Source organism: Malus sylvestris, chromosome 13 (assembly GCF_916048215.2).
Source record: "Malus sylvestris chromosome 13, drMalSylv7.2, whole genome shotgun sequence".
Lineage (NCBI taxonomy): Eukaryota > Viridiplantae > Streptophyta > Magnoliopsida > Rosales > Rosaceae > Malus > Malus sylvestris.
In genome coordinates, this window is record NC_062272.1 from 6,589,201 (window position 1) to 6,614,409 (window position 25,209).

A 25,209-nucleotide genomic window follows, 5' to 3' on the forward strand; every position below is an offset into this window, starting at 1 on the left:
TGCTTCTCTATCTCTATCTCTTTACATATTTATCCTCATTAGTGACCGGAGCAACCGAGCGAATGTCACAAACTTGACATTTTGCGTTGTTCCAAAATCTTTACTGATTTTGTGCATCAACAAATATAAAAGAGCCTAACAAATTGTGAAAAAAATATACCTAACCAAAACAAACGATGTTGGAGCAGGATTGACTTTAAGGTTTTACCCGGAAGAAAAAGAAAAAAAAAAAGGCCATGTTTCTAGACTATTGCAATTTTAACAACCAACAACGAGGCAAAACAAAGGCGAACCTAATTCACTCAGTTATGTGAAATCATAGAAACTACCAAAACCCCTACCCACGCGGTTGTGCATTGTATATAAGCACAACCCCGCACCATGTCTCCGTCGTGGTTGTGGCAAACAAGGGAAGGAAAACAAACAATTCTAGCTAAGGTTGTGGCATTGCAAGTCACAGTCATCGATCTTTTACCATGGAGATGGGCCCTCGTTTAATTGCCACGGCAGTTTTTGTCGTCATCTTGTGTTCCATGATCGTCGTTCCTTGTTCGGCGGATGAGGTGAACAACCCGGGGAATGGGTTGCATGTTGGATTCTACGATCGGAAATGTCCCAATTTGGAGCAAATTGTAACTGACGTTGTGGCCAAGGCTGTAGAGAGGGACCAAAAGCTTCCTGCTGGCCTCATTCGCCTCTTCTTCCACGACTGCTTTGTGAAGGTATGTGCCTTTTGCGATACAAGTTAACGCTGTTTGATTCCTTACATGTAATAAGTCATTTTCGTTATCTACAAATCATAGTTTATCATTCGTAAAAGTTTCTTCACATGTGAAATTGTGATTTGCTAGCGATGAAGAATTACTTATTTAAAATTGTTCATTGATAACAATTTATTCATGAATGCATAGGGATGCGATGCATCAATTCTGCTGGATGCCACGCCCTCTGACGAGCCCGTAGAGATGCAATCACCGGCCAGCGGTGGAATTCGAGGTATCGAAGTCATTGAAGAGATCAAGGCTAGGCTAGAGCAGGAATGCCCGAAAACCGTCTCCTGCGCCGACATACTAGCCTTTGCCACTCGGGAAGCTGTGGCTCTCTCCGGTTTACCCCGTCACCAAGTCCCCGCCGGACGCCGCGACAGCCGCACTTCCCGTGCCTCCGATGTCATTCTTCCTTCTCCCGCAACACCAATGGACGAGATCATAGACTTCTTCTCCAGAAGAAACTTGACCCCCGAGGAAATGGTCGTCTTGTTTGGCGCGCACTCTATCGGGGCGGTCCACTGCAACTTCTTCGATTACAGGCTGTACAATTTCGCACCAGGCATGCCACAAGACCCTTCACTAAACCCAGTGTTTGCGGCTGAGCTGGCTCAACAGTGCCCTGCACCCAACACATTGCCAGCTGAGCAGGCTAAAAACAGGGTTGTCGACTTAGATGCCACACCGCTTGTCCTGGACAATCACTATTACACGAACCTGATGCAAGGGAGAGCATTGATGCAATTGGATCAGGCTCTGATGACCGATCCTCGCACCGGGGCGGAGGTGGCGAAACTGGCTATTAGGTCTGATTCTTGGGCTCGGCAATTTGTTAGGGCCATAATTAAGATGGGGAGAATCAATGTTCTCACTGGAGATGCAGGAGAGATAAGAAAGAATTGTCGGAACTTTAACTAACTCTAACTAACTAAGATCACATATTTCAGATCTTAATTTTCAAACACCAAGTGTGGCTTGGCCTGGAGGAAGTTTGTTGTATGTTTATAACAATTAAATGTACTTGTTAAATGAACAATTTGTTGATTGATTTTTCGGTGTAATCATCGTGAAACAAAACGTGGGGTTACCAATTCACTGATGTTATAACTCTGTATCTACTATAAAACCCTAATATAAGCAACTTGTGTAACATTTTGAATTAAGAGAGGGAGGATGAACAAGTTTTGGGCGGTAGGTGGTGAAAGCTGGTTCACGGCTGGGGGAACTGTAGAAGAACTGCTTCAGATACTGCAGGTGCAGGGCCATGAACAATTACAGCAGCATACCACCTCCGATTTCACTGATAACTTTCTCCACTTTAAACAACATATCTGGCAATAACAGGGGAAAAAGAACGAAACAAGAAACGAATCAACTTTCAAGTAATAGGATATATTATCAAGCAGCTTTTACGTGACATGGTAGTGCATAATCGGTTTGAGATATTAGCAACTTCTCAATGTGACGGTGTTCAAATTTTTCGTGTGTATATTCATGCGCAAACAAAGACATCAACTTAAGTTACAATCTACATGCCGGAACCAGCAAGTTCCGAATTCAGTGAGAAGAAATGAAATATGCATTTTCACTAATATTAGGACAAAGTTATTTGATGTAAAGAAAGAACAAAGACCGATATGGCATCAAGTATAAAAGTTTGCAGCATGTTAATTTCAGAAGACAACTTACCTTGGAAGGAAGCATCTTCCATATATTTCTGCAAAACAACAAATATTTATGTTAATACATCAGCAGTACGTCAGTAGAACATCAGTAACTAGTATGCAAATGCACTGTTTACAAAGAAAGCATAGCAACAATTCCGTGTACTAATAGGCACAAACAACCATTTCGTTATGCTGACTGAGAACATTAAATCCATTAAACTAACGAGTCAAGAAAGGGTACCGCAATTTGGGATTTGAGAACTTCTTCCTGTGGAGCAGTTGGTTGTGTTGCCATTACTGCATCATTCAATCAAGGAAAATGGTTCATCAGTCATCACATGGAATCAGAATAAAATTTCCTGTTTACTTTTGTGGCAATCAATCTACCGTGTCCGAATTATCCCCGAATAAGACAAACAAAACTTGAAAGAAGAAACCTACCTTGTTCAATCACAGGGCCACAGTTGCTCAGAAATGAGGTGAAACTTGGAGGCAAGGCTGCAAAGTTGCTCTGAAAGTTATCAATATGCACGGATTCTTGAGTGTGCGAGGATTGACCAGCTTCGCTCTTCAACAAGCATGGTGAAATTTGAGGCTTATAACTCTGAACAGCTTGATCAGCTTCGTTTTTCAACAAGCTTGGTGATATTTGAGGCATGTAAGTCTGAACAGTTTGATCAGCTTCCTTGTCCAACACACTTGGCGATATGTGAGGCGTACAGGTCTCAACAGAAGTCATAGTAGTCGAGTCCTTGCAAGCCCTGAAAACACAGAATTAACTTTCACTACTCTTCGACTTTTCCACCGTGAAGGGAGAATGAAGTTTCAGGAGACAGTAGTTTTGTTTTTACCGACAGTGGGATCTATTGGAAGAGACCAACCCAGATTGTGATGACATTTCAGGTCCGCAGTCAGTATTAACAGCTTCGTTATCCCTCCCTTCCTTGCAAATCTCCTGACAAATTAGCCATTTAACACCACCATTGCAAGACAAAAAAAATAGTCTTCTATACTGACAATGAGCATCAAACATGTTCCCTTTTTTCTTTACGAAAACTAATATTGCAATAACGCACTTAAATTGCCAGAAGTAATGGATTCACCTTTAAAGCATTCATAAACTTCTCTGCCTCAGAGAGAGACAAAAATCGCAGGCCGAATTTTTGGATCTGCAAAGAAGATGCAACACAATGGCAACGTGAGTTTCGAATTATTCCGTTTCCTGTATCATAAACATAACAGATACTGCCTATCATACACAAAAATGAACTATATATCTGAAACAAGGATTGAGCAGCTTGCCTCGCCCGCAGGATCTTTGTAGTTGACAAACACGGCTCTGGTGCCCCTCGCAGGAAATCCAGACATGCATGAAACCTGAGGCCAGATAAACTGTAGCTTGGAAACATAGTGCTCCTCCTGAACCATGTCAAATTATAGCAATTCAAAGAGTTTTAGCATTTAGTAGAAATAAACATGCTAAATAACTTGAAGAAAAAGGCCTCGTAAATTCTAGATTCGGAAAATTCATGAAGACGTACTCAGACTACTTGATTTGAATGTCCAAATATAGATAATTAATTAACAAATCACTCTAATTCTACTTCCAGAATTGCGATTATCGGAGATGTTTGGCCTTGATTTAATGCCGAATAGCGATTATTCAGACCGCTAAGTAATGCTTCCAGTAACCAAACAGCTAGGCCAGAATGAAATGACACAGCGTCCGTACATTTTAGACTAAATCGATCCTAAACACTCGTAATAATATAGAAAATCAAAATCAAAAGAAGTATTCAGGAACATATTTCTAAAAGGATCTGAAAATTCAACACAAATCTTGCCAATTAAATTCAAATGAAGTCTCAGCGCCGTTTGGATACTAGAATTTCAATTCGTACTACTTTATTCACTTTCCCTCGGTTTTCTCAGCAGTCAAACACAAATCAGCAGTCGAAAGAAAATTTCAAAGAGAAAACTGAACTAACAAATTACAAGACGAGAAGTTAACTGATCGAGACAAGAGTAGGCTCACCAAAGTCTTTCCAGTGAAACAGACGGTGAGGATGGCGTCGGAGCTCGAGCCATCGCGAGCCAGCTGGAGCTGAGCGGGGGAGGAGGAAGGGATCCAGTTGTTACGCGGCCGTCGCTTTCTGAATTTAGGAGGCAGAGGGACGAGGTCGGGACACGTGGATATCTGAGGAGGATAGGGGAAGAAGCGAGAGAAGTGGACCTCCCACTGCCCTTTAATGGCGGCGCTCGCAGCTGCCGCCGTCGCCGCCAACTCTGCGCTTTCGTTCGGTATCACAACCAGAGAGAGAGAGTCCGCCATTTTTTCCAGACTCTTTCTCTTTAATTTCCGCTTCTTCACTCCGCATTGCTTGTTTGGGGCCATCGCAACGAAATTGGAATTCAAATTTGTGGGGAATCGAGTAAGGAAGAAATGAATTTATAAGGAAAGACGGACAGGTGGCGCTGTGGGATTGGGGCATTGGTAGACCAAAAGTCGTCACGTCCCGCGCGTTTTTTAATTACCGCGATTAGTTAATCTTGTTTACCTCTCTTTAACCGTATTTACTTGAGTTTATCTGTCATCAAACTTGGAGCCGGATTGTAATTTTATTGCCTGCAAATTTGCAATAGCATTTGGAAAAAAAATTATGTCTAAATACTTAGAAGAATCATATGTTCTTACAACTATTATACTTCATAATGTTAGCAAGAACCACTTAAAAATCCAATTAAAGAGAAGAAAAAAAACCCTTAATTATAGTGCAATAACAATGTAATCGTTATTTTTTCCTTTAAAATAGTATTTCAAGTGTCTAAAACTAGGAGAAAGAGTTTGGATCTGTAGGACTTTTATGTGAAGAGACCGTGTGCAAATTTTTTATACAACGATATTTTACACTAGGGACCAGTGGTGGATGCATATTGGGACCTAGGTAGTCCAGGACCAATCGGAGTCCGAGAAATATATATGTGAAGGTTTTTTGAGTCCCTCTAAATGTTTGATATGGGTCATTTTTGTGCTCACCAAGTGTTTAATGAAAGGCCTTTTGCATATTGCGTCGACAAAATTCTTCAAATTCTCTCAGTAGCACTCATTAGATTACTTTGGCATATGTCAATATTCGTCGACAAGTGTGCAACTTGATTCAGCTAGTAACAAACTCACCAAGTGTTCAACGAAATGTCTTAGTGAATAAACTAAATATATTTTGCGCGTTTCACGCTCTATTTCTATCTAAAAATTTTGAACCTTTAACAATGGAACCCCCCAAGATTCGATTATGGATCCTCCACTGCTAAGGGGTGAGGAGATTTCAGCTAAGTTAACAATGGGTCATTCATTTATAATAATTTGGTATTGTACTCACTATACTCACTATACACGGGAGTGAAACTTAGAATTTCTCACTCACAAAATGACGAGAAATACTATTAAAATGTAGTACTAGTGACAATCTTGCAGAAAGAATTAAAATACCTCCAATTAAAACTTTCAACCTAGATCATATCATTAAAAGATCAAATAAAATGAGATGGTTAAAGCCTTCATATACAAATCTTAGAGACAGAGCTCATGAAAAACTAGAGAGTCAAATCACCCCCCATTTCACTGATAACTCTCTCCATGTTACTCAACATATCTGGAAAATAACAGGGAAGAAAGAAATAATTAGAAACAAATTAGCATTTCACGCGTCGCAGCAGATCATAACTTACCTTAAAAGGATTCTCATCAGAAAGAAAGAAGGAAAGAAGGTAAGAAGGTAAAAAGGTATAAAGTGAAGCTACCTTGGAAGGAAGCATCTCCCCTGTAACTCTGCTGCACAAGCATTTACATTTGTGTTAATACTTCATCGCATGGAATCACATTGTTTTGCTGACAAAGAACATCGTCTATGACGAGAAACTTTGAGGCGTTAGAAATAGTTACCGCGAGTTGGGATATCAGATTGGCCTCCGGCGAAATGACTTCTTGTGTTGCCACTGAGTCATTCAATCAAGGACAATGTTTCAGTTCATCGCATGGAATCAGAACAAATTTTTCGTTGAGTGAAATTTCCATTTACTGCTAAGGCGACGAATGTACCTTGTTCAAAAACAAGTTGAGAGTTCCCAAGCCATGAGGTGAAACTTGGAGGCATGACATGGGAGTTGAGATTTACCGCCTCTGATACAGTTGATCGTGCTGCCCGTACATTCAATTGTGATTAATGATAGTAAATTTGCCGGTTTTCTGCAAAGGAATACACATTCTACCGTGTTCAATTGTCGGAAAATAAGTAATTTACCTTGTTCAACGGCGTGGTGATAGTCATTCAGCAATGCGGTGAAACCTGGACGAACGACTGGAAGGTTTTGCTGAAAGTTATGAAAGTGCATCATCTGCTGAGCCTGTGAGTATTGTTGAGCTGCACTGCCGAAGCTTGGCGGTATTTGAGCGGTATAAATCTGAGCCGGAGTCATGACAAAGTCCGTGCAAACCCTGGAAACACAGAAAAACACCATCACAGTTTCTCATCAAGGGGAAAAAGAAGAATTTAGAAGATAGCAGGTTTTGTTTTTACCGTTCGAGGGGTGGTCCAGTCGAATAAGTGAACTCAGACTGTGCTGAAATTTCAGATCCCATGTCAGTACGAGGAGGTTCAATGTCAAAAATCGCCTGAAAAAACAAACCAATCGTAACACCATTACCATTGCAATACAAAGGAAAATGTCTTGTGTCTATCTAAAAACACACGGTACATTGTTTGCAACAATGATTCACCTTCAAAGAGTTCATAAATCTCTCTGCCTCATCGACTGACAAAAATCGCAACGCGAACTTCTGGACCTGCAAACAAGATACAACACAAGGGCACTGTGAGTTCTTCAACTAATAATTTGTATCCATGTAGCCTAAAAAGAAGCATTGCGGCTTGCCTCGCCCATGCAGTCTCGGTAGCCGATAAACACGGCCCTGGTACCCCTGGCAGGAAGTCCCGGGTTGCATGAAACGTGAGGCCAAACATACTGCAGCTTGGAAACATAGTGCTCCTCCTGCAACATGTTAAATCACAATCATTCAAAGAGTTGCCAGATGAAATCTTCGAATCTCAGCGACACCGAAAAACTGGGGACAAAGAGAGTCTGGCCTAAATGCTCAAGCATTTTACGTATCAAAAAGGAAATAATCAAACACGAGTTAAGGAAACTAATGGGAACTTAACAGCTAATTAATTAATATCTAACAGTGAACGTCCATCGAATACTTTGCCTGCAAGGTTACAAGGCTACAGGCTACAGTTCATGAGCTTCTCCTTTCGGAAACAAGCCAGGACGACGCCGTATGATTAATCTCCGGCAGAAGCATGCTGTAAACAATCTAGCACTTACAAATTACAATTACTCGTTTTATTTATCATATCACAGACGGCGTTTGAGCTCAAACGCCGTTTGGTTGCTGAGAAAATGCGCAGTGTACGTATGGAAAACAGGCCTACTTATTGAGTCCCCATTTTCATTGATTTTCTCGGCAACCAAACGGAATCGACAGTTCAAAATCCCTGAGAGAAAACGTGGCCTCACCATAACCCTGCCGGCGAAGCAGACGGTGAGGAGGACGTCGGAGGAGGAGTGATCGTGAGCGAGCTGGAGCATAGCCAGGGAGGAGGAGGAGGAGGAGACCCAGTTGCCAGCTGGAGATCGATTTCTGATCCTGGTGGACAGAGGAACGAGATCAGGACACGTGGAGTGGGCCGGAGGGTAGCGGAAGAAGCGGGAGAAATGGACCTCCCACCGCTCTCTGACGGCGGCGCCGGAAGTCGTTTTCGCCGGGTTCTTCCCTCTACGTTTCCTTGGTAAGAAAGCAAGAGCAGTGAGGTCCCCCATTTGTTTGTTTCAAGGCTCTATTGGTCGTTGGGTTTATGCTTTTTGGCCCCAACGCAGCCGAATTGAAAACGAAACGGAGTGAATTCAGAAGGACAAGGGAGTGACTTGTGTAAGGGAGTAGATTTTCTCCCCTCCTAATCTCATTTCCCTTCCGCCTTCTATTTAAACGGTTGCAATTACGTCACATTTACATCTTGTTTTGAATTTTTTTTATATAGAGAATAAGACAAAAAGAAGAGTGTAAGAGAATGGATGATAATAGGGGGGGAGAGAATCTTACTCGGCGAGGGAGTGGTGACAGTGGTCAGGTGTGAGGGTTCGTACTAGGTCGCTACGTCGATAAAATTTTCATTGTGACCGGAATACAGATAGTACATCACGTGTTTTTATATAAGTAATCATAAATTTTATTTTTGAAATTTTTAAATTTTAGTGATACGTAATGTACCATTTATTTTCCGATCAGGCTAAAAAATTTCTCTGCCACGTATCTGCGCTCTTTATAGACAACCATAAATTATTTACCACAAATAAAAGAGTTTAATTTGTTAATTAACTAATTGCTAGGTGTCAAAATCTTTTGCTTATTTTTTTCACAAGTAATAACGTTGGTGAGTTAAATAATTAGTTATTATGGAAAGATAAATTTGTGGGAATCAACTTGCATCATGATACATAAACATGTTCATGTTTGTTACTGCAGAGCATTATTTGCAAAATCTTTTGCTTATTTGCTTAATTATATTTCTTTTCGACATGTGTGAGTCAGGCAAGCTAATTAAGAAAGTATGTTTATCTCTTTGTAGTTGAGTTCGAATATGATTAGTTATGTAATTATTGAACCAAAAATTGGCCCATTGATTGAACGAGATCAAGTCAGTAAAAAATCTTAAAGGAAAACTAATGAAAATGACTTGAAAATTTTGAGTTTTAACTATAAGGACAAAATAAAGGGTAAAGTAAATAGTATCAGGTTTGATTTTTTAGTGTAAAAATGTGGTTTTTTCGTTAAAGTGAACAGTACCGCGAACTTTTCGTTAAAACATCCAAAATCTTAAAGGTGGAATGGTTACCACCGAACAACTTGAGCAACTATAATTGTTGTGAACTTTGTGATATGAACGTAACTGAAATATTTAAATGATCATTAACCCAAAATACTTATAAAAATATTAATAATTTTTTTTATTATTATTAAAAAAAAGAATGATTTGAAAATATTACAATAATTTATGAAATAAGAAAATTTTGACTCTAGAATATATAGTTGAAACTCAACACTCAATCGCCCTGCAAATAAATCATTTTCTATTCTCTAACACTGACACCTAAATCCTAAATTCCTATTTTATCTCGGCTGTTTCTCTCAGTATACATCCTTTTCACCTACTTTCGTGTTATCATGTTTTCCTCTCCACCTGCTCCTCTTTCATTTGATCTGCATCACGCGGTTGCTATCATACCTACTCATCTTTCATCTCCATAGATATGCAACATCTTCTTAAGTTTTATTTGGTCGAAAACGAATTCAAAACAAATTATTATTATTGACACATTCTTAAGTTCTATTTTTTGTTGAAATAAATTTGAACCAACTTATTATTTTTGAACTATTGTGTGACTTAGCTCAATGCCCGCACACTTTAGTATTAAAAAAATGTAACAGAAATATGTTAAGGAAGCTCTCTTATTCTTCATGGACTTTTTACCACTTCACAATTTAACGCCGACTACAGTAACCACATTATACAATAGAAAAAAAAGTGAAAGAGAGTCATATTTTTTAGTTTGATTAATGCTAGTGAGACTAAATTTGTTGATAAAATTTTAAAAACTAAAAAACATGTAAGTTGATAATTAGTCTATTACTTAAACATTAAACATATTTATTCATATTAATAACACATAATTTAATTTACAAATTTAATCTTCAAATTTAATTTCGAACTAACGTTTTAGCTTTTAGCATTTCTCAAAAATAAAAACCACGTTCGAACGTTGAAGAATAATAAACAAAAGGTTTATAGCGTGGGCGCTATCTCCAGTTTTGCGTTCTTCCCGAAGCAGCGCCAGCTGCAGGAAGAAGAAAACACAGCAGCGAAGAAAAGCAAACCATGAAATCTCTTCTCAATCCAGAACCTTCTCTTTTCACCTCTATCTCCACCACTTCCACCACCGCCAAGCATCGCAGCCTCACTCACTCTCTCACCCAAACACTCCTCAACCTTCCCGCATATACCGCCCGCCGCCGTACCGGAAGAAAACTAACCTTAACCACCAAAGCCGTATTGGAATCCGTCACCATCAAAAAATCAAACATCCCGGAATCCGATACCCGAAACCCGACGTTTTCGTCTTCGTATCGGTGCTCCGATATTCCGAAGCCGAATCAGACGGTGCTGGAAGCTCAGACTAGGGTTTGCACGGGCCCCACACAGACCAAGCCTCTCAGCGAGGATCAGGCATTCAAGGTGCTCGATACCATTTACAGATCGGTTAAGGGCGAGCTGAAGGATGAGGAGCCGGTGTCGAAGTCGCAGCTCGGCGCATTTTTCGCGGCAATGTCGATTCGCGCCAACGCTTTTCCGGAGGCGACGCAGTGGAGCGAGGGCGAGACCCGCGCGATGAACCGGTTCTGGCCGCTTCTGGTTCGGGCTCTTCCGGCGGACGTGGTGTTCATTGCCGATCCAGAGGGGTCGTTGATGGGCGCGGGAAGCTCAATCGGACCCCATTTCGTCGGGAACGGCGCGAGCGATATGAGATTGGTCGGCGCCCTCCGGGAGGTCCTCGCCGGCGGCCACCTCGGATTCGAAGAAGTCCAAGGCGTGCTGCGAGACGTTCTTCCGTTGAAGTCAGTGGATGATGGAACGTCGTCCGATGGTGTGAGTGAAGCGTTGCTTTCGGCATTGTTGATTGGTCAGCGGATGAACAGAGAAACGGACCGTGAGCTGAAAGCTTACTGCCTTGCATTTGATGATGAACTCGGTAAGCTCTAGTCTAATTAATATCCCAATTAGTCTCTATTAATTTTTTCTTCAGAGGATGAATTATTTGCTTAATGGTTGATTAATTAGGTGATACTCCAATTGCTGATGTTAAATCACTTACCCACTATGGTGAACCGTACGATGGCAACACTCGTTTCTTTAGGAGCACATTGTTTGTTGCTGCGGTTCGATCTTGCTATTCGGAATCTTGCTTGCTTCACGGCTTGTATTGGATGCCGCCTAAGGTGATATTTCATCCCCGCTCAACTAATTGACTGATAACAGAAACTAATAAAGCCGGAGTAATGATGTTTCTGGTTTTTTTTAGGGAGGTGTTACTGAAGAACAGATGCTTAAGTTTATGGGGGCAAATACGAGTGTTACCCCGTCGCAAGCAAAAGTACTTCTTGAGGTATCTGTGGTTCCCATATATTTCTTGCCATGCTTACTCACTCCTTTGTTTTTATGTCTTTCGGGTTGTGGTTTAATTCTTTATTCTGTTATTTCAGGATGAAGACACTGGTTTTGCCTATATAAGTCAACGCGAAGCCCGCCCTTCTCTGTGTGAATCTCTAGCCAACATTTTGGCACGCTCAGCTTAGTATTTACTGTAATTGGGATGATACTGATAATTAACGACATTTCTTTGACTTCTGCAGATATTCATTAGTTAAGTTGAGAGAGCATATTAAGAAACGTCCCCCACTGGCGACAACTGAAAAGGTTCAGCAATTTGTGAAGGTAAGCAACATCACTGTTTTCTTTTGATAACTTGTTAGTATGGTTTATTATTTCTATTCCCTGAAAAATAAAATATCACATTGAAACCTCGACTGGCATTTTTATGCAGAGAAATCTGTGTAAAATTTAGAATCTACACAAAATAGTACGTATGCAGAATACTTGTTTACCTACCATGCAATTCATTTATCTACTTTAAATTCTGAAAAATTAGTAGGCATCAACAAATAACATAATTTTCTCATGCAATACCTCCAATCGAAATATTGATTGAAGTGATAAGTACCCTAGCATTGTTATACAAATTTGGGATGCACCATACAGAGATATGAAATATCTATTGCTTTCTCAACAGGCCCGTGGGAAGGAAGCAATTGTTGCCGGGTTTTATCATGAAGGTTTTGAGGAGCCACTCTTAATGCTTATGAAAAGAAGAGGTGTCAATGCTGGCTTGGTGGTGAAGGTTGGTACTTTGCTATTGTGCAGTTTAAGAGGATGGTGCTTCAAATAGTACAGTGTTTAATACATTTGAATCAACCCTTTTGAAATCTTAGACATAAGAGTTTATAAGTCTAGCTCAACTATTTTTTAATCAACCGAGTAACTCAAATAAACTACTACCGTCTAACTTTACTATTACTGAAGGGTGAGGAAGGAGCTCTCTCGATGACAACGAGATTGCGCTCACTAAATTCATCAAAAGGACTTCCTGTAAACTACTGTTCGGGGTTTCGTTCAACAAGTTTTGCATCCTCTTGTGAAGTTGATGGTTTGTTCTTTGAGTCCTTATGTTATTTTCTGTCTTTTCTCAACCACTTGTAATAGTAGTTTCAAAGATCTGTGTTGTTTATGTAGCTGCCTCAAATGTTGAGATTCTTGCATCAAATATCCTACCAGAGGGACTGACTCTTGAAAGTTTGGTTTGCAGGTGTTTCACGTCAGAGCTTCAGTCTAGAGGTTAATGCCGTAGACTATGGTTTTGAACCCACTGACACTCCAAGAACTGATAGATCGGTAGAGTCCCTTTCCATCTTGCGGCATGCTCTCTCTCTCACTCACACACAAGTGCGTGTGCGCACACAGGTTTTTGCACTTTCATTTTCTACAAGCCAGCAATTTGTGACAAATAATTACTTTTCCTGCGAGTTTAGGTCGTGAAGAATATAGAGTTGGGGTTAACAGCACTCCACGGTCAAAAGGGACCAGCTTATGATCGAATAGTGTTGAATGCTGGAATGATTGATCACTTACTTGGATGTGATGGTGCAGAAGACATAACCTCTGCCCTGGATAGAGCCAGAGAGGCAATTGACAGTGGAAAGGCTCTAAAAAAGCTCTTGAATTACATAAAAGTATCAAACGAAGTGTGATATAGGCCCGGAATTAGTCTTCAATAGATAGATATTGCGATAAAGGAGGAGCAGCGGAGGGATGTGTTTTAGTTTTGCTCAAACTACAGGTACTTGTGCTCATTTTTCGCTTTCATCACTTGGTTATCAATTTATCATGCATCCGCTTGAATCTTTAATCCGAATGTTATATGTTATACGTGAGTTGTGATACACATGTCGCCATTATCTTGCAGGAGGTGGTTGCGCGGTATGAATTTGGAGTTGCAGAAGTGGAGATTTGGGAGCTGGCCTTATGGGTTAAGGGCTGGATTGGTATTGCTGTGCTTTGAAAAAAAGTTGTTTATGCTGTGCTGTGAGAATAAGTGGCTGTGAAATAAAGCTGTAGAGTGTTTAGTAAACTTTTTTGTAAAAATGCTTTTGAAAAAAAAAATAGCATTATAATATTTGGTAAATTTTTATGTAAAAGTGATGTGAAAAAAAGCCGTTTTTTCAAAGTTGGGTTTTGCAGCTTCCTGTTTTTGGCTTTTTTCACCCAAAACTGTGAAAAAAAACTGAAGCTGAATGTTTACCAAACATAAAAAAGTTCCTAGCTTTTTTCATACCAGCTTTTTTTTTAAGGAAAACTAATGAAAATGGCTTGAAAACTTTGAGTTTTAATGATAAGGACAAAAAAAAGGATAAAGTGAATAGTATCAGGTTTGACTTTTTAGTGTTAAAATGTGATTTTTCGTTAAAGTGAACAGAACCGTGGGCTTTTCGTTAAAACTTCTTTTTTTTAATCACCTCAATCCCAAATTACACCTAAATCTGTACATCAGATCTGCACTTTTTAGGCAAAGAATGAATTGATCGCGTATCTGTTACAAAAACCATTTTGTTAACGGACTAACGGAAATCATGCCTATGCTTGTCACGGTTTGATCTTCACCCATTTTCCCCCTAACTAACAAATTAACGGTTTAACTTATTAACGTTATTGTTTTACTTAAAAAAATAAAAAATCATTTTTATTAATTAATTTGAGTAATTACTAATTAATTTTTACTTGTAAGCACAGAACGAACCAGCATTTGTAAGAGAGTTTAATAAATATCGAAAGTTTTTGTTTGTTTTGCCTGTAAATATATGACATGTATTATTTATGCGTACACGCTTTCTATAATAAGGATGTCCGTAGCTTTCTCAAGTTATGGTCAAGCTAATCCCATGATGGATTTAAACGAGCGCGACGTCTATATTTAGGTCTTCATTCATGGGCCATCCTGCAAAAAATCATCCAAATCCAAAACTAATGCGTCATTTAAAACGACCAAAAAAGGCACAATTCTCTAGATAAAATTGAAATGAAAATGTAGATAATCAAAAGCTAACAAAATATTGACATAGGCATATTTGGCACGAATAATCCTTGAAAGAGTTTAAAAGCTGAATGGTTCCGATCGTTGAATTACACTACGAAAATCCATAACTTAAGAAAGTATATGCTAGAACCACTTTGCACGTTATAAACAGTTATTCGTTCTTGCTCTATCCCTAGAGCTACATTATGGCTGACGGACCGAACCAATTTATTGTAAACGAAGTTCCAAAGTTGGCTACCATATCTGCTAAAAAGGTGAAAAATTCTTCGCCGCATCCGGATTCTCAAGTGCTTTAATGTTCTCTACGCCTGATTCAACCCCGTCATAGGAAGAAAGGGTGGGGCAAAAACATAACAAAAACCAAAGAGAAGGCACTTTCTAACTAGTGCTTCGAAGTTACTCTTACATTTGCAGAGTAGTCGCTATGGACCCAGCAAGGCTAAGAACTTCAAACGGCGGATTGTTCTTCACATCTTTCACAGTCAGTGGACACGAGTCCGTAATCCAGAAGTAGGTCAGCCCATGCTCGGGGTGCCCTGGTTGGGAAGAGAAGGAAGGAATGCACAAGGGAATTAGAAATTGTACTTGGAGAGTCTCAGACAAGTTAGCACCATATAGTGGTAAGTAGAGCATGTAATACCTCCGTAATCACTTTGAAAGCGTTCCCATGATCGATTAGGAAAGATCCCGTGTGTTACGTAAGCACTGATTTTTGCTGCTCCATGGGCGGCTAAAACTTTCTAAAACAAGATGAGAACGTAATATGGAATTTCAGATTAACTTTATGAGGCAGTAGGTAAGAAGTTTGCTCAGGATCTGGATACCTGGCATTCGATCAAGGTACCACCAGACTGAACCAAATCATCAACAATCACAACATGTCGTCCTCTAGGGTCTCCCTCTTTAATACGTACGATTCGTTGGTCACCTTCCCGAACTTTAGCACAGACAATCTGCATTCAAGTTTTTGAAGGTTAGGCAGTTGGCGAGAAACATAAATTAAAACAAGCCGTCACGCAGAAAATGTAAGGCCCATGAAAATGTCAGCGAAGGAGATGGCACAACATTAGTTGAACGAACGCTGTTTAGCTTTACCTTATACACAAGACTATAAGCTTTCAGATGAATAACTATGAGGAGTATTGCACATGCATCAATGATCAGATCCTTTAAGTCATAATAACCAGAATAAACGCGACGAAAATAAGACAATTATCATATATATGCTTCAACTAAACATACACACACGCGCACAGGAGATATATACTCCTTGTTATTAGGAAAAGGAAAGCATAGCGTACTGTTGGGAAATGATGCAGCTGCTTATGAAATCGTTTCCATGCACCATCATCAGGAAAAGCAATGGATATCTGAATTGTGAAGAAATTCATCACACAATGTCAGAAATAAGAAATGTTTTGAATAATTACTCCTTGCCGCCATCTACGATTCTAGGACTCAACAGATGGGGAGGAGAAACACAGTTTACATTGTCGGAATCAGGGAGCTGCTGAAGCCTATTTTTGAGCAAAGGGATCCCGCTCTCAAAGCACGGTAAGACATTATCTCCAAAGTAAAACCGCTCCTAAACACGCAACAAACAATCAAAACAACACGGTCAGAAATCATTGCACATTGCTCATTACTAAGAGAAGACAATTTTGTATACTAAATGTGGTATAGAAAAACCTGCAAGGCATGGATATCATAGATGACTAAACTAGTAGGGCCTCCCATCGAAATGGGAATGTTCGACAATGCCCTGGCGAGCGTGAAAGCAGTGGCGACATCTCCCTCATCCTCCATACGCTCTGAAGTCCCCGTCGGAAAAAATGGAAGCACCAGAGTGAATGAGGAGATGAACAACTTGGGCAATGCATAAATCACAGATAACTGCTCGAAAATGACCGACGGGGAGCTAAACGAGGCCAGAAACGCCACATGATGCCCTCGAATTCCTTGAGCATTGGGTATGAAAATGTTGGGGAACCCATCATCAAATTTCCTAAAAGAATCCAAATTTACAAAATTGAAGCAACAGAAACAAATCCCGCAAACGAAAGTTAAATTCTTGGAGGCAAAATGCCCAATTGCCACGCTTGCAGTCGGAGCTCTTACCTCCACGTGATACTGCGGAGCACGATGGAGTCCGACTGGGCGGCGACGTTCTGGGCGAGGGCTTTGGTCTCGGCGCAGTAGAAAAGGCAAACATTCTTCTCCTTCTTCCCTGCCGAATCGGAGGCCATTGACAATTGGGCTTCGGAAGCATCGCGGAAGACGTGAACCGGAGAGTCCCGCTCGATGGTCAGGTTGTGCGGGTGGCCGAAGCTCTTGTTGTCGCACCTGATGATGTTGCTGCTGTACTGCTTCTTCTTCGTAAAGGTGGAGGCTTTGATATGGAAAGCGGCGGAGGAAGGAATGGGACATTTGGGCCCGGGTGGGAAGGCAGGGTTTTGGAAGGAAGACGGGAGGCCTCGAGTGGCCGCCATGTAGCGGTCACTGGTGTGCTTGTAGAGTGCCGAGCTCCTTGGCTCTGTGTCTGCGTGTTTTCGACGGGAATAGAAAGCAAATTTTGAGGGACTTGGATTGTCTCCCTCCCCATTCTATGCCCTTCCCATGCCCTCGTATATTCTCTATTATGTGATCACGATTAAGTCACGTTAATATTTTATATTAATTTTTTTATAAAAATAATAAAATAAAAAGTAATAGAAATATAAAATATTGACGTCCGTGATCACAAAAATAGGAGGGCATATGAAGGGTATGAGATGGAGAGGACATACAATCCAAATCCAATTTTGAGACTTATTTCAGGGTTAAAGTTAGTCTAAATGTCCGAAAATGTCATTTCCATTGCGCATAAACAAAAATAAGAGAAAATTGTAGAAATGGTTATTCAATTTTAATCCAATTGAAATAATGGTCTTTTAACTAAAAATCTATTGCTATTGATTTTTTAACTCTTTAAAATGTGTAGCTATGATTATTTTCGTCAGCCCCGTCAGAATTATGTCATTTTCGTCAGCCCTATCAGAATTATGTCAAAATAAGTCATGTTGGAATGATCATTGCTACAATGGAGTTTGAGAGACTCTCTAGTCACCCATCCTGGGTATGCTCTGACTCATTTTTCGCTTAACTTCGGAGTTCCTATGGAACCCGAAGTTAGTGAGCTTCCAAAAGGCCTTGTGTTAATGGAGATGAGCATGTATATAAGGCATAGAAGATCTATTCCCTGAATGATGTAGGATCTAACAATAAAAATGATCATAACTACGTATTTTGATAAGTTAATTACAGATTTTTAATTAAAGAATCATTACACTAATTAGGTTAAAATAAGCTACATCGGCTTTTGGCTTTACCCCACTCCACATTTAACAAACCAGAAGCCAGAAAAACCTCAAAAGAAACATGACTTACAGTCCGAAACGAGCCATGGCGGAGCTCAGGCACTCGATCTCGATGGGGGCTCGAGCCACTTCTTCTCCAATGAAGCGCGACGAGGACTCCTCCCCTTTCATCTCCGACACTCAGCCCCAAGACGACGACGACGGCCGCGGTCGCCCCCCCTTCAAAGATCGCGACCGTCCCTTCCTCTCCTATTTCCAATCCATCTGCCCCTCCATTTCCGACGACTCCAACAGCTCCAGGATCTCACTCTTCATTGTCATCGCCGTCGCAATCCTCGGCCTGGTCTCGATTCTGGCGATCGTGAAACGAGTGGTATGGCTTCTTTGTGCTTTTTCCTGTTTGGATTTCTAGTGTTTGGCAATTGGATAAGATAATCTTGCTTAGAGCTGTGCAATTCGATGTTTTTCAATTGGTTTGTTTGGCTTTCTGTTGCAGAATGCTCCTTACTTGTGTAAAAAAGATGGAATTACTCTTCACTGTCCTCATGTAAGTTGGGGAAAGCTGTTTGCTTGGTCAATATTGGAATTTCTGTGATGTAATTGTGAGATTGTTGAACTTAAATTTACATTTCTAGGTCAAGGAAACCCCTTCGCTGTGGGAGAATCCGTATTCAGCAACCACATCTTGGAAGCCCTGTGCCGAGCGCCACCTTGGTGGGATTTCAGGTGAGCTGAGCTCTTGTTTTGTTGTTGACTTGATGCACTGGCTCTGTGATCTTCTTTAATACTATGTCTAATTCTACCGTTCTAAATTTAGAATCTTTCTGGCATTGTGCAGATCTTCCACCCGAAAACGAAACAACTGGGTACATATTTATTCACGCTGAAGGTGGTCTAAATCAGCAAAGAATTGCAGTACGTTCTTGCTCCGTCATGTTGTTTATCTGTTCAAGAAAATTTCTTTCCCCTAATTTTTGCACATTGTGAGTATGAAGTGAATGAGAACTTAGAGAAAATGGAAGAAAACAATTTTAGAATTTTATGGAGAGTTTTTTCAGGAGCTCCTGAGCATTGGTTGTAATGTTAAGTGATGGCCACAGACTGTTACCAATTAGTCACCAGTAATTAGCTGTAATAGTTCATCTTGTACAACTTCAACCATATTATGTTTTCCTGCTTGGTGTCCACCTGGATGGATGCCTGACTAAGGCAACAGCTTGTCTGCTGATGCGGCAATGCAGTCGTTTTGTTGTGTTTGTGTGTTAGCTTGTCGCTCTTTCATTGGGTTTAAGCTCATTACATTTTCTCTGCTGTTGTTGTCGTCATAAGGGCTTGACTGATCTTTTATATGACATTGTAGCTTGGCTGAATTTCTTTGTTCACACACAAAATTGTTCACTCATCTACTTTTTCAACCCCGTATTTTCCATTACTTTTCTATGGTGTACGAAAAGCAATTGTTCCATTAAATTATAATGGTGGAGATTTGCACTATTCTGATTGCTTATTTGCATATTAGTTTGAGATATGGTTCTGTAAGTTTATTTGTATTACTCTTTTAGAAAGTTAAAGCCAGATGATTCTGCCTTATCTTTGTATGTGAACTTTAATGTATATCGTTTCCATGCAGATATGCAATGCAGTAGCTGTGGCTAAAATAATGAATGCCACCCTTATTTTGCCTGTGCTGAAGCAGGACCAGATTTGGAAAGACCAAACGTGAGATTTTGCCTCTATTTTTATACACACTGTCATAATAGTGTAAAGTCGTAAAACCAGTATATAAGTATATACACGATTAAACAACAGGAAAATACCATTTTTATGTTAATGGTCTCTGTTACAAATCTTGAAGAACTGTAATCTTATTGCTTTCATGCTTTTTAAAGATCTTTTGGAAATATCCCTATTTGAAGTTGCTTCATAAGATATTGTTTTGGGATCTCTTATGCTTCCAATTTGATTTGAGTATGACAATGTCTGCAGGAAGTTTGAAGATATCTTTGATGTTGACCATTTCATTGATTACCTGAAGGATGATGTAAGAATTGTTCGTGATATTCCTGAGTGGTTTACTGACAAAACTGAGCTATTTACAAGTATAAGGTTAAGCTCTCTCTCTCTCTCCCTCCCTCCCTCCCCCTCCCTCCAATTTGTAAGGATTTTTCTCTGCAACTCACACTGATTTGTGAATTTTTTTTCTTTAGACGAACAGTAAAGAACATTCCAAAATATGCACCTGCACAATTTTACATAGACAATGTTCTGCCACGAATTAAGGAGAAGAAGATAATGGCCCTAAAACCTTTTGTCGATCGACTCGGGTAAGTTGGGAATTCTTATAATAGTCTGCTGTCCAGAAGTCACACTCTTGTAGAAAGAAAAGGACTGAAAGTTTCTTTTGTCTTTGAAAAATGTAAGCGTTTATATCTGTTAGAAATCAACAATGCATAACAAGCTAACAATTTCATACATCTCTGGTTTCAGGTATGACAATGTCCCTCAAGAAATCAACAGGCTAAGGTGCAGGGTGAATTATCATGCTCTTAAATTTCTTCCCGAGATAGAGGAGATGGCTGATCTGTTGGCATCAAGGATGAGAAATCGCACTGGAGGTTCCAATCCTTATATGTATGTAACATTGGCACTACGAAAGTGAGCTTAAAATCCATTCAGATTTCTGGTAATTGTACCTTAACTTCACTAACAATTCTACACTTGCAGGGCCCTTCATCTTAGGTTTGAGAAAGGAATGGTAGGCTTATCTTTCTGTGATTTTGTGGGCACAAGGGAAGAGAAAGCTCTAATGGCAAAATATAGATATAAAGAATGGCCGAGACGATACAAGGTAAATAAAATATCTAGGTCTACGTTATGGAGTCAGAATCTTAAAAGAATATCTGTCTTATTGTGTTTCTTTTTCTTTTGATGGTGATTTTGGTATGTAGAATGGTACCCATCTATGGCAACTAGCCCTGCAGAAGCGAAAGGAAGGGCGATGCCCCCTTGAGCCTGGGGAAGTGGCTGTCATTCTTCGAGCAATGGGCTATCCTAAGGAAACTCAAATTTATGTTGCTTCAGGACAGGTTTATGGTGGCCACAACAGGATGGCGCCGCTGAGGAACATGTTCCCAAATCTGGTATGCACCTCTACTTTTGTTTACCATAGCTCTACTGACTGAACTTGTCTGATGAAGACGGCTCATTAGTTTCAACTAGATCTAAAAGATTATACCTTTTTTCCATTATTTAGAGCATCTTACTTGGACTACCTGTTGAATATAGAAAATGAGATTCCGAATAAGAATAATTAGGGGATATGTATGTGGACACTGTTTTGATCTGCTCATTTTACTATTCATAAAGGTAACGAAAGAAGAGTTGGCAGCTAAGCCGGAGTTGGATAAATTCAGGAAGCATGTGACTAGCTTGGCAGCGCTTGACTTCCTGGTGTGCTTGAAGTCTGATGTATTCGTGATGACCCACGGAGGCAACTTTGCTAAGCTGATCATAGGGGCACGCCGGTACATGGGTCATCGTCAAAAATCAATAAAACCAGACAAGGGGCTGATGTCTAAATCTTTTGGGGACCCTTACATGGGGTGGGCCACCTTTGCAGACGATGTAGTAGTCACCCACGAAACACGAACTGGATTACCAGAAGCGACCTTCCCAAACTACGACTTGTGGGAGAACCCTCTAACCCCATGCATGTGTAAAGCTTGAACAGAACGTATGGTTGAAAAACTTGACAGTCGATTGTTGAGGCGCATCTCCTCCAAAAGCTCGGAGAACGTATACCTGGGAGATGAAATCTTGAACTTCTACCCGAAAGGTTTGAAAGAATGTTGCACTATGTGATGAAGAAAATTGAGGAAAAACCAGGGCATGCATCAAACTTTTTTGGGGTTGTGTCAAGAACGACAGATAGTTTTTGCTTGTATCATCAGAACTGTGTAAATTATTAGAGGAATGTGAAAGATGTTTTTCAGGTGGTCCATGCTGATTTTTGTGATCCATAATTGTAGCACCTAGCAGCCTAGTGGTGTTTAGTTTATTTTAGTACTTTTTAATCTATTTTTTATTTTACTACTCGTAATTTATGAAAAGTCAAACTAAAGATTTTTACTTAGATCTACTTTAACTCTTGAAGTAAAATTTAAATTTTAGGTTCTAAATTTACCCCAACTTGCTTCAACCCTTGGGGCAAATATGAGTTAAAACTCACAACTCATTTGTGGGCTAAACTCATCATATATGTATATTTTTTTTAGTTTTATATTTATAAATTCATTGATTCCAACGGTTAAGATATAATTTGATGAAATCCAACAGTAAAAAAAAATATCTAGTGATCCAAATTTAAATCCAACGGCTAAAGTAATTAAAAAAAAATTTCTTTTATGTGTTTCATATTCTTTCATAATGTTTCACAAGTTTTATGATGTCGATTAGTGATTTTTCAATATTTATCGGAATGTAAATATTTTTAAGTTAAAATATTCATAAATTTAAATTATAATAGTCTACATAATTTTCTTCTTTTAACAAAGTTACTTTAAGAAAAAAAATAGCCTAAATTCATTATTTAATGATTTGAGACTAAAATTTTAACGGGTTGAAGTAAAAAAATTGTTTATGGGTTAAAACCTAAATTTTTTGAGTTAAAAATTTTAGGTTTTAGCCCAAAAGTTTGAGATAGTCTTAAGGCATTTTTTATGGGAGATGCAAAATGCTTTCAAATGGACATTTTAGATATTTTATTTGCCAAAAAAATCTTCAATGACAGAAGTAAATTATCCATATTCAATAGAAGATGTAAATAAAAACCTAAATTCAAGCAGATTTTTTTTATACATGGAGATATTCGTGCCTAGTTACATGCCATTATTATTAAAAGCCCATTTTTGGCGCATATTTTGTTTATTTGGCTTAAATCCAAATCTAAGATCTTAACAAAATAGTGGTACTATGAAATGAGATAAAATAAAAGATAAGATCACCTCAACCCATTTAATACGATCAATAACCATATCTGTGTTTTAATTAAACCGTTTAATTGATCATGACGTTAATAAAAAAAACATTCAATAATTAATCTTGGCACACCCCGATCAAGATCAAAGCATGCTGGCCGTCACGTGAGGATGACGTAGCCATGTACACAGTGCGAAAGCGATAAAGATAAATATTATACGAATAAACAAAAACCGAAAGCTACTAATGTGCACTAATAAACAGGAAATGTTAAGAGAGAGATACAAGTGTAAACACTCCTAATCAGAGCATAGAAAGTCTAGGTGCAGTCCAGTAGGACAAGTACTAATTATACAGTACCATAAGATGTCCTACAATTATTTATATATTTCAGAACCGCTGGAATCCTCGTACGCCACCAACAGCAATCTACCTAAAACCTGGAGGGGCGCAAAACATAAAACGTGAATGGAAAAAAGCAAATGTTTTACAAAACCATTTCATTTCTCAATAGTTCTAACCCCTCACCGTAAAACATGTATAATTTTTCCCAGAAATAGAATATAAGCATATGCATAAATATATATACGTAAATATATTAATTCAATTCATGCTTCAAATATTCATAATCATTAGTATATCATGCCAAGATATAACAAAATAAGTAATTCAAGTGAGAATAACTTCATGGAAAACAACATATTAGCTGAAACCTCTGCATAAATATGTACAGCTAAATTCATAACTCATTAGTCAATCTAGACGGAGTCACTAATATGACCTATACGGCATTACACTGCACATAAGTCGGAACCACTAAAAAGGGCTTTGTATGACAAGACCGGTTGTAATATAATTATGCTTGATACTACTCTCTCATGATAGCTGGGCGATAAATCGCTAGTCACCTACGAGTCAGAACCACCTATGATGGTCTGTATGATAGGACTGTGCACCTAAATTGGATCCAATATAAGCACATGGTGCGGGAGGTAACATTATAATAACAGGCATGTGTTATATCTCTGGCTAATCATTAACACCCTAGGTGCATGTTTATGAGCTCTAAGCTTCTCAATTAATCATCACCTTAATCACATTTAGAATTCATAACTCACCTAGGCTTACCTGAGCGTCCACAGCACCACAATAATATATATATATATATATATATATATGCATCATATACTAATTCATATACGAAATATAAATTTAGATGCATGGCATTCAAAGCATACTTTCATTTAAACGCATTTTCTGGGAAAATATCAAGTATATAAATATATACTAAAAACCAAAAGCATACTCACTGGTATGTCGAAGGGTCGTAGCCCCCGAGTCGCCCTTGACTGTGCTCGTCTTCGGGATAAGCCTCCCCTATATGCGAAATAACTATAAAAACGTTATTTAAAGCACATAGACAAAACTAGCTAATAACTTCTTATACAATGCTCAAATGGGGTGTTTGAATATACCAACGTGATCTACACAACCTTACGAACATCCCCATATTTTTAGAAAAATTTTCCGACCACCCACGCGCCGGCCAAGGCACAGCCAGATGCAGTGCCCACGCACGGGCATGTGCCAGGCACACTAACGATAGCAGTGACGTCGTTAGGAATATTCCGTTAAAAGTAACGAAACCGTTAAAACTAACCAACGCCGTTAGGAATATTCCGTCAAAGTTGACAGAATATTCTGTCATCCCTAACATCAGAACTCGGGTGACCGTCGCCAGCACCGGAAACTGGGAATTTCTTTAAACCTTGATATCTCACTCGTTTTTCAACCAAAATTCATGAAACCAGTACCAAATTGAAGCTCTTAACTTGTAGAATATTTCCTTACTTGTTTAAAGCCCCAAAGATCACGGAATCTCGCCGGAGAAATTTGAGGAAAACCGGCCAAACTTGAAACTGACGATCCCGACGTCCAAGTCGCTTGGTTTTTCTTCTTCGAGCTTCGTGAGGGCCTTCTAAAGCTCTATGTGAGCTTAAAATCCACTGAAACCTTCACATTTACGTGTGCATGAACAGTGCACCAAATCGGAGGTTAAAGTTCTCGGGGTTTTTGAGGTTTTCAGGTCTTAAAAATGGTACAAATGGACTCAGGAGCTTG

General features: G+C 39.4%; 6 protein-coding genes across 8 annotated transcripts; 3 read left to right on the top strand and 3 right to left on the bottom strand.

Annotated features, from left to right (window-relative positions):
• Positions 1-419: 419 nt before the first annotated feature.
• LOC126597565 (peroxidase 5-like) lies at positions 420-1,685 on the top strand. Its single transcript, XM_050264363.1, has 2 exons — positions 420-722; positions 912-1,685. Exons 1-2 carry the CDS (start codon positions 477-479, stop codon positions 1,683-1,685), a joined length of 1,020 nt encoding a protein of 339 aa, XP_050120320.1. The 5' UTR covers positions 420-476.
• Positions 1,686-1,748: 63 nt separating this feature from the next.
• LOC126597563 (protein POOR HOMOLOGOUS SYNAPSIS 1-like) lies at positions 1,749-4,850 on the bottom strand. 2 transcript variants are annotated; one of them, XM_050264359.1, is made up of 8 exons: positions 4,470-4,850; positions 3,737-3,853; positions 3,538-3,603; positions 3,286-3,386; positions 2,876-3,195; positions 2,676-2,731; positions 2,457-2,484; positions 1,749-2,098 (listed from the first exon to the last, which is right to left on the bottom strand). In XM_050264359.1, the coding sequence occupies exons 1-8, from the start codon at positions 4,827-4,829 to the stop codon at positions 2,040-2,042; spliced, it is 1,107 nt and encodes a 368-aa protein (XP_050120316.1). In that variant the 5' UTR covers positions 4,830-4,850; the 3' UTR covers positions 1,749-2,039. The 2 variants fall into 2 exon arrangements, with proteins under 2 accessions (XP_050120316.1, XP_050120315.1); XM_050264358.1 differs by having other exon boundaries at positions 3,286-3,389.
• A 1,080-nt stretch (positions 4,851-5,930) lies between these two features.
• Positions 5,931-8,435, bottom strand: LOC126597566 (protein POOR HOMOLOGOUS SYNAPSIS 1-like). Of its 2 annotated transcripts, none has more exons than XM_050264365.1 (9): positions 8,012-8,435; positions 7,367-7,483; positions 7,212-7,277; positions 7,012-7,106; positions 6,736-6,929; positions 6,534-6,632; positions 6,378-6,430; positions 6,236-6,263; positions 5,931-6,087 (listed from the first exon to the last, which is right to left on the bottom strand). In XM_050264365.1, the coding sequence occupies exons 1-9, from the start codon at positions 8,312-8,314 to the stop codon at positions 6,029-6,031; spliced, it is 1,014 nt and encodes a 337-aa protein (XP_050120322.1). In that variant the 5' UTR covers positions 8,315-8,435; the 3' UTR covers positions 5,931-6,028. The 2 variants fall into 2 exon arrangements, with proteins under 2 accessions (XP_050120322.1, XP_050120321.1); XM_050264364.1 differs by having other exon boundaries at positions 6,236-6,266.
• Positions 8,436-10,326: 1,891 nt separating this feature from the next.
• LOC126597568 (uncharacterized) lies at positions 10,327-13,859 on the top strand. The gene is made up of 10 exons (XM_050264366.1): positions 10,327-11,299; positions 11,389-11,546; positions 11,630-11,713; positions 11,811-11,863; positions 11,961-12,042; positions 12,398-12,505; positions 12,688-12,811; positions 12,971-13,056; positions 13,194-13,501; positions 13,628-13,859. Exons 1-9 carry the CDS (start codon positions 10,429-10,431, stop codon positions 13,410-13,412), a joined length of 1,785 nt encoding a protein of 594 aa, XP_050120323.1. The 5' UTR covers positions 10,327-10,428; the 3' UTR covers positions 13,413-13,501; positions 13,628-13,859.
• A 604-nt stretch (positions 13,860-14,463) lies between these two features.
• Positions 14,464-17,364, bottom strand: LOC126597571 (ribose-phosphate pyrophosphokinase 4-like). The gene is made up of 8 exons (XM_050264368.1): positions 16,874-17,364; positions 16,445-16,760; positions 16,245-16,340; positions 16,057-16,125; positions 15,580-15,708; positions 15,396-15,495; positions 15,162-15,291; positions 14,464-14,656 (listed from the first exon to the last, which is right to left on the bottom strand). Exons 1-8 carry the CDS (start codon positions 17,242-17,244, stop codon positions 14,641-14,643), a joined length of 1,227 nt encoding a protein of 408 aa, XP_050120325.1. The 5' UTR covers positions 17,245-17,364; the 3' UTR covers positions 14,464-14,640.
• A 761-nt stretch (positions 17,365-18,125) lies between these two features.
• Positions 18,126-22,109, top strand: LOC126597569 (protein PECTIC ARABINOGALACTAN SYNTHESIS-RELATED-like). Its single transcript, XM_050264367.1, has 11 exons — positions 18,126-18,484; positions 18,608-18,658; positions 18,747-18,837; positions 18,950-19,026; positions 19,742-19,830; positions 20,098-20,217; positions 20,319-20,435; positions 20,599-20,742; positions 20,836-20,959; positions 21,060-21,251; positions 21,478-22,109. The coding sequence occupies exons 1-11, from the start codon at positions 18,173-18,175 to the stop codon at positions 21,835-21,837; spliced, it is 1,677 nt and encodes a 558-aa protein (XP_050120324.1). The 5' UTR covers positions 18,126-18,172; the 3' UTR covers positions 21,838-22,109.
• The last annotated feature ends 3,100 nt before the right edge of the window (positions 22,110-25,209 follow it).

What these genes read in the sequence shown, in the direction of transcription:
- LOC126597565 (XM_050264363.1), top strand. Translation starts at nt 477, where the DNA reads ATGGAGATGGGCCCTCGTTTAATTGCCACGGCAGTTTTTGTCGTCATC. An exon ending in TCCACGACTGCTTTGTGAAG is followed by an intron (nt 723 to 911) that starts GTATGTGCCTTT and finishes ATGAATGCATAG; the next exon opens with GGATGCGATGCATCAATTCT.
- LOC126597563 (XM_050264358.1), bottom strand. Translation starts at nt 4,829, where the DNA reads ATGGCCCCAAACAAGCAATGCGGAGTGAAGAAGCGGAAATTAAAGAGA. An exon ending in TGGCCCTGTGATTGAACAAG is followed by an intron (nt 2,732 to 2,875) that starts GTAGGTTTCTTC and finishes TGAATGATGCAG; the next exon opens with TAATGGCAACACAACCAACT. An exon ending in TTCTCAAATCCCAAATTGCG is followed by an intron (nt 2,485 to 2,675) that starts GTACCCTTTCTT and finishes GTTGTTTTGCAG; the next exon opens with AAATATATGGAAGATGCTTC.
- LOC126597566 (XM_050264364.1), bottom strand. Translation starts at nt 8,314, where the DNA reads ATGGGGGACCTCACTGCTCTTGCTTTCTTACCAAGGAAACGTAGAGGG. An exon ending in ACTGGACCACCCCTCGAACG is followed by an intron (nt 6,930 to 7,011) that starts GTAAAAACAAAA and finishes CTGTGTTTCCAG; the next exon opens with GGTTTGCACGGACTTTGTCA. An exon ending in TCACCACGCCGTTGAACAAG is followed by an intron (nt 6,633 to 6,735) that starts GTAAATTACTTA and finishes ATGTACGGGCAG; the next exon opens with CACGATCAACTGTATCAGAG.
- LOC126597568 (XM_050264366.1), top strand. Translation starts at nt 10,429, where the DNA reads ATGAAATCTCTTCTCAATCCAGAACCTTCTCTTTTCACCTCTATCTCC. An exon ending in CGCGAAGCCCGCCCTTCTCT is followed by an intron (nt 11,864 to 11,960) that starts GTGTGAATCTCT and finishes TGACTTCTGCAG; the next exon opens with ATATTCATTAGTTAAGTTGA. An exon ending in ATCCTCTTGTGAAGTTGATG is followed by an intron (nt 12,812 to 12,970) that starts GTTTGTTCTTTG and finishes TTTGGTTTGCAG; the next exon opens with GTGTTTCACGTCAGAGCTTC.
- LOC126597571 (XM_050264368.1), bottom strand. Translation starts at nt 17,244, where the DNA reads ATGGCGGCCACTCGAGGCCTCCCGTCTTCCTTCCAAAACCCTGCCTTC. An exon ending in AGCTGCATCATTTCCCAACA is followed by an intron (nt 15,709 to 16,056) that starts GTACGCTATGCT and finishes ACTTGAATGCAG; the next exon opens with ATTGTCTGTGCTAAAGTTCG. An exon ending in GTACCTTGATCGAATGCCAG is followed by an intron (nt 15,496 to 15,579) that starts GTATCCAGATCC and finishes ATCTTGTTTTAG; the next exon opens with AAAGTTTTAGCCGCCCATGG.
- LOC126597569 (XM_050264367.1), top strand. Translation starts at nt 18,173, where the DNA reads ATGACTTACAGTCCGAAACGAGCCATGGCGGAGCTCAGGCACTCGATC. An exon ending in TTACTCTTCACTGTCCTCAT is followed by an intron (nt 18,659 to 18,746) that starts GTAAGTTGGGGA and finishes TTACATTTCTAG; the next exon opens with GTCAAGGAAACCCCTTCGCT. An exon ending in GGAACATGTTCCCAAATCTG is followed by an intron (nt 21,252 to 21,477) that starts GTATGCACCTCT and finishes CTATTCATAAAG; the next exon opens with GTAACGAAAGAAGAGTTGGC.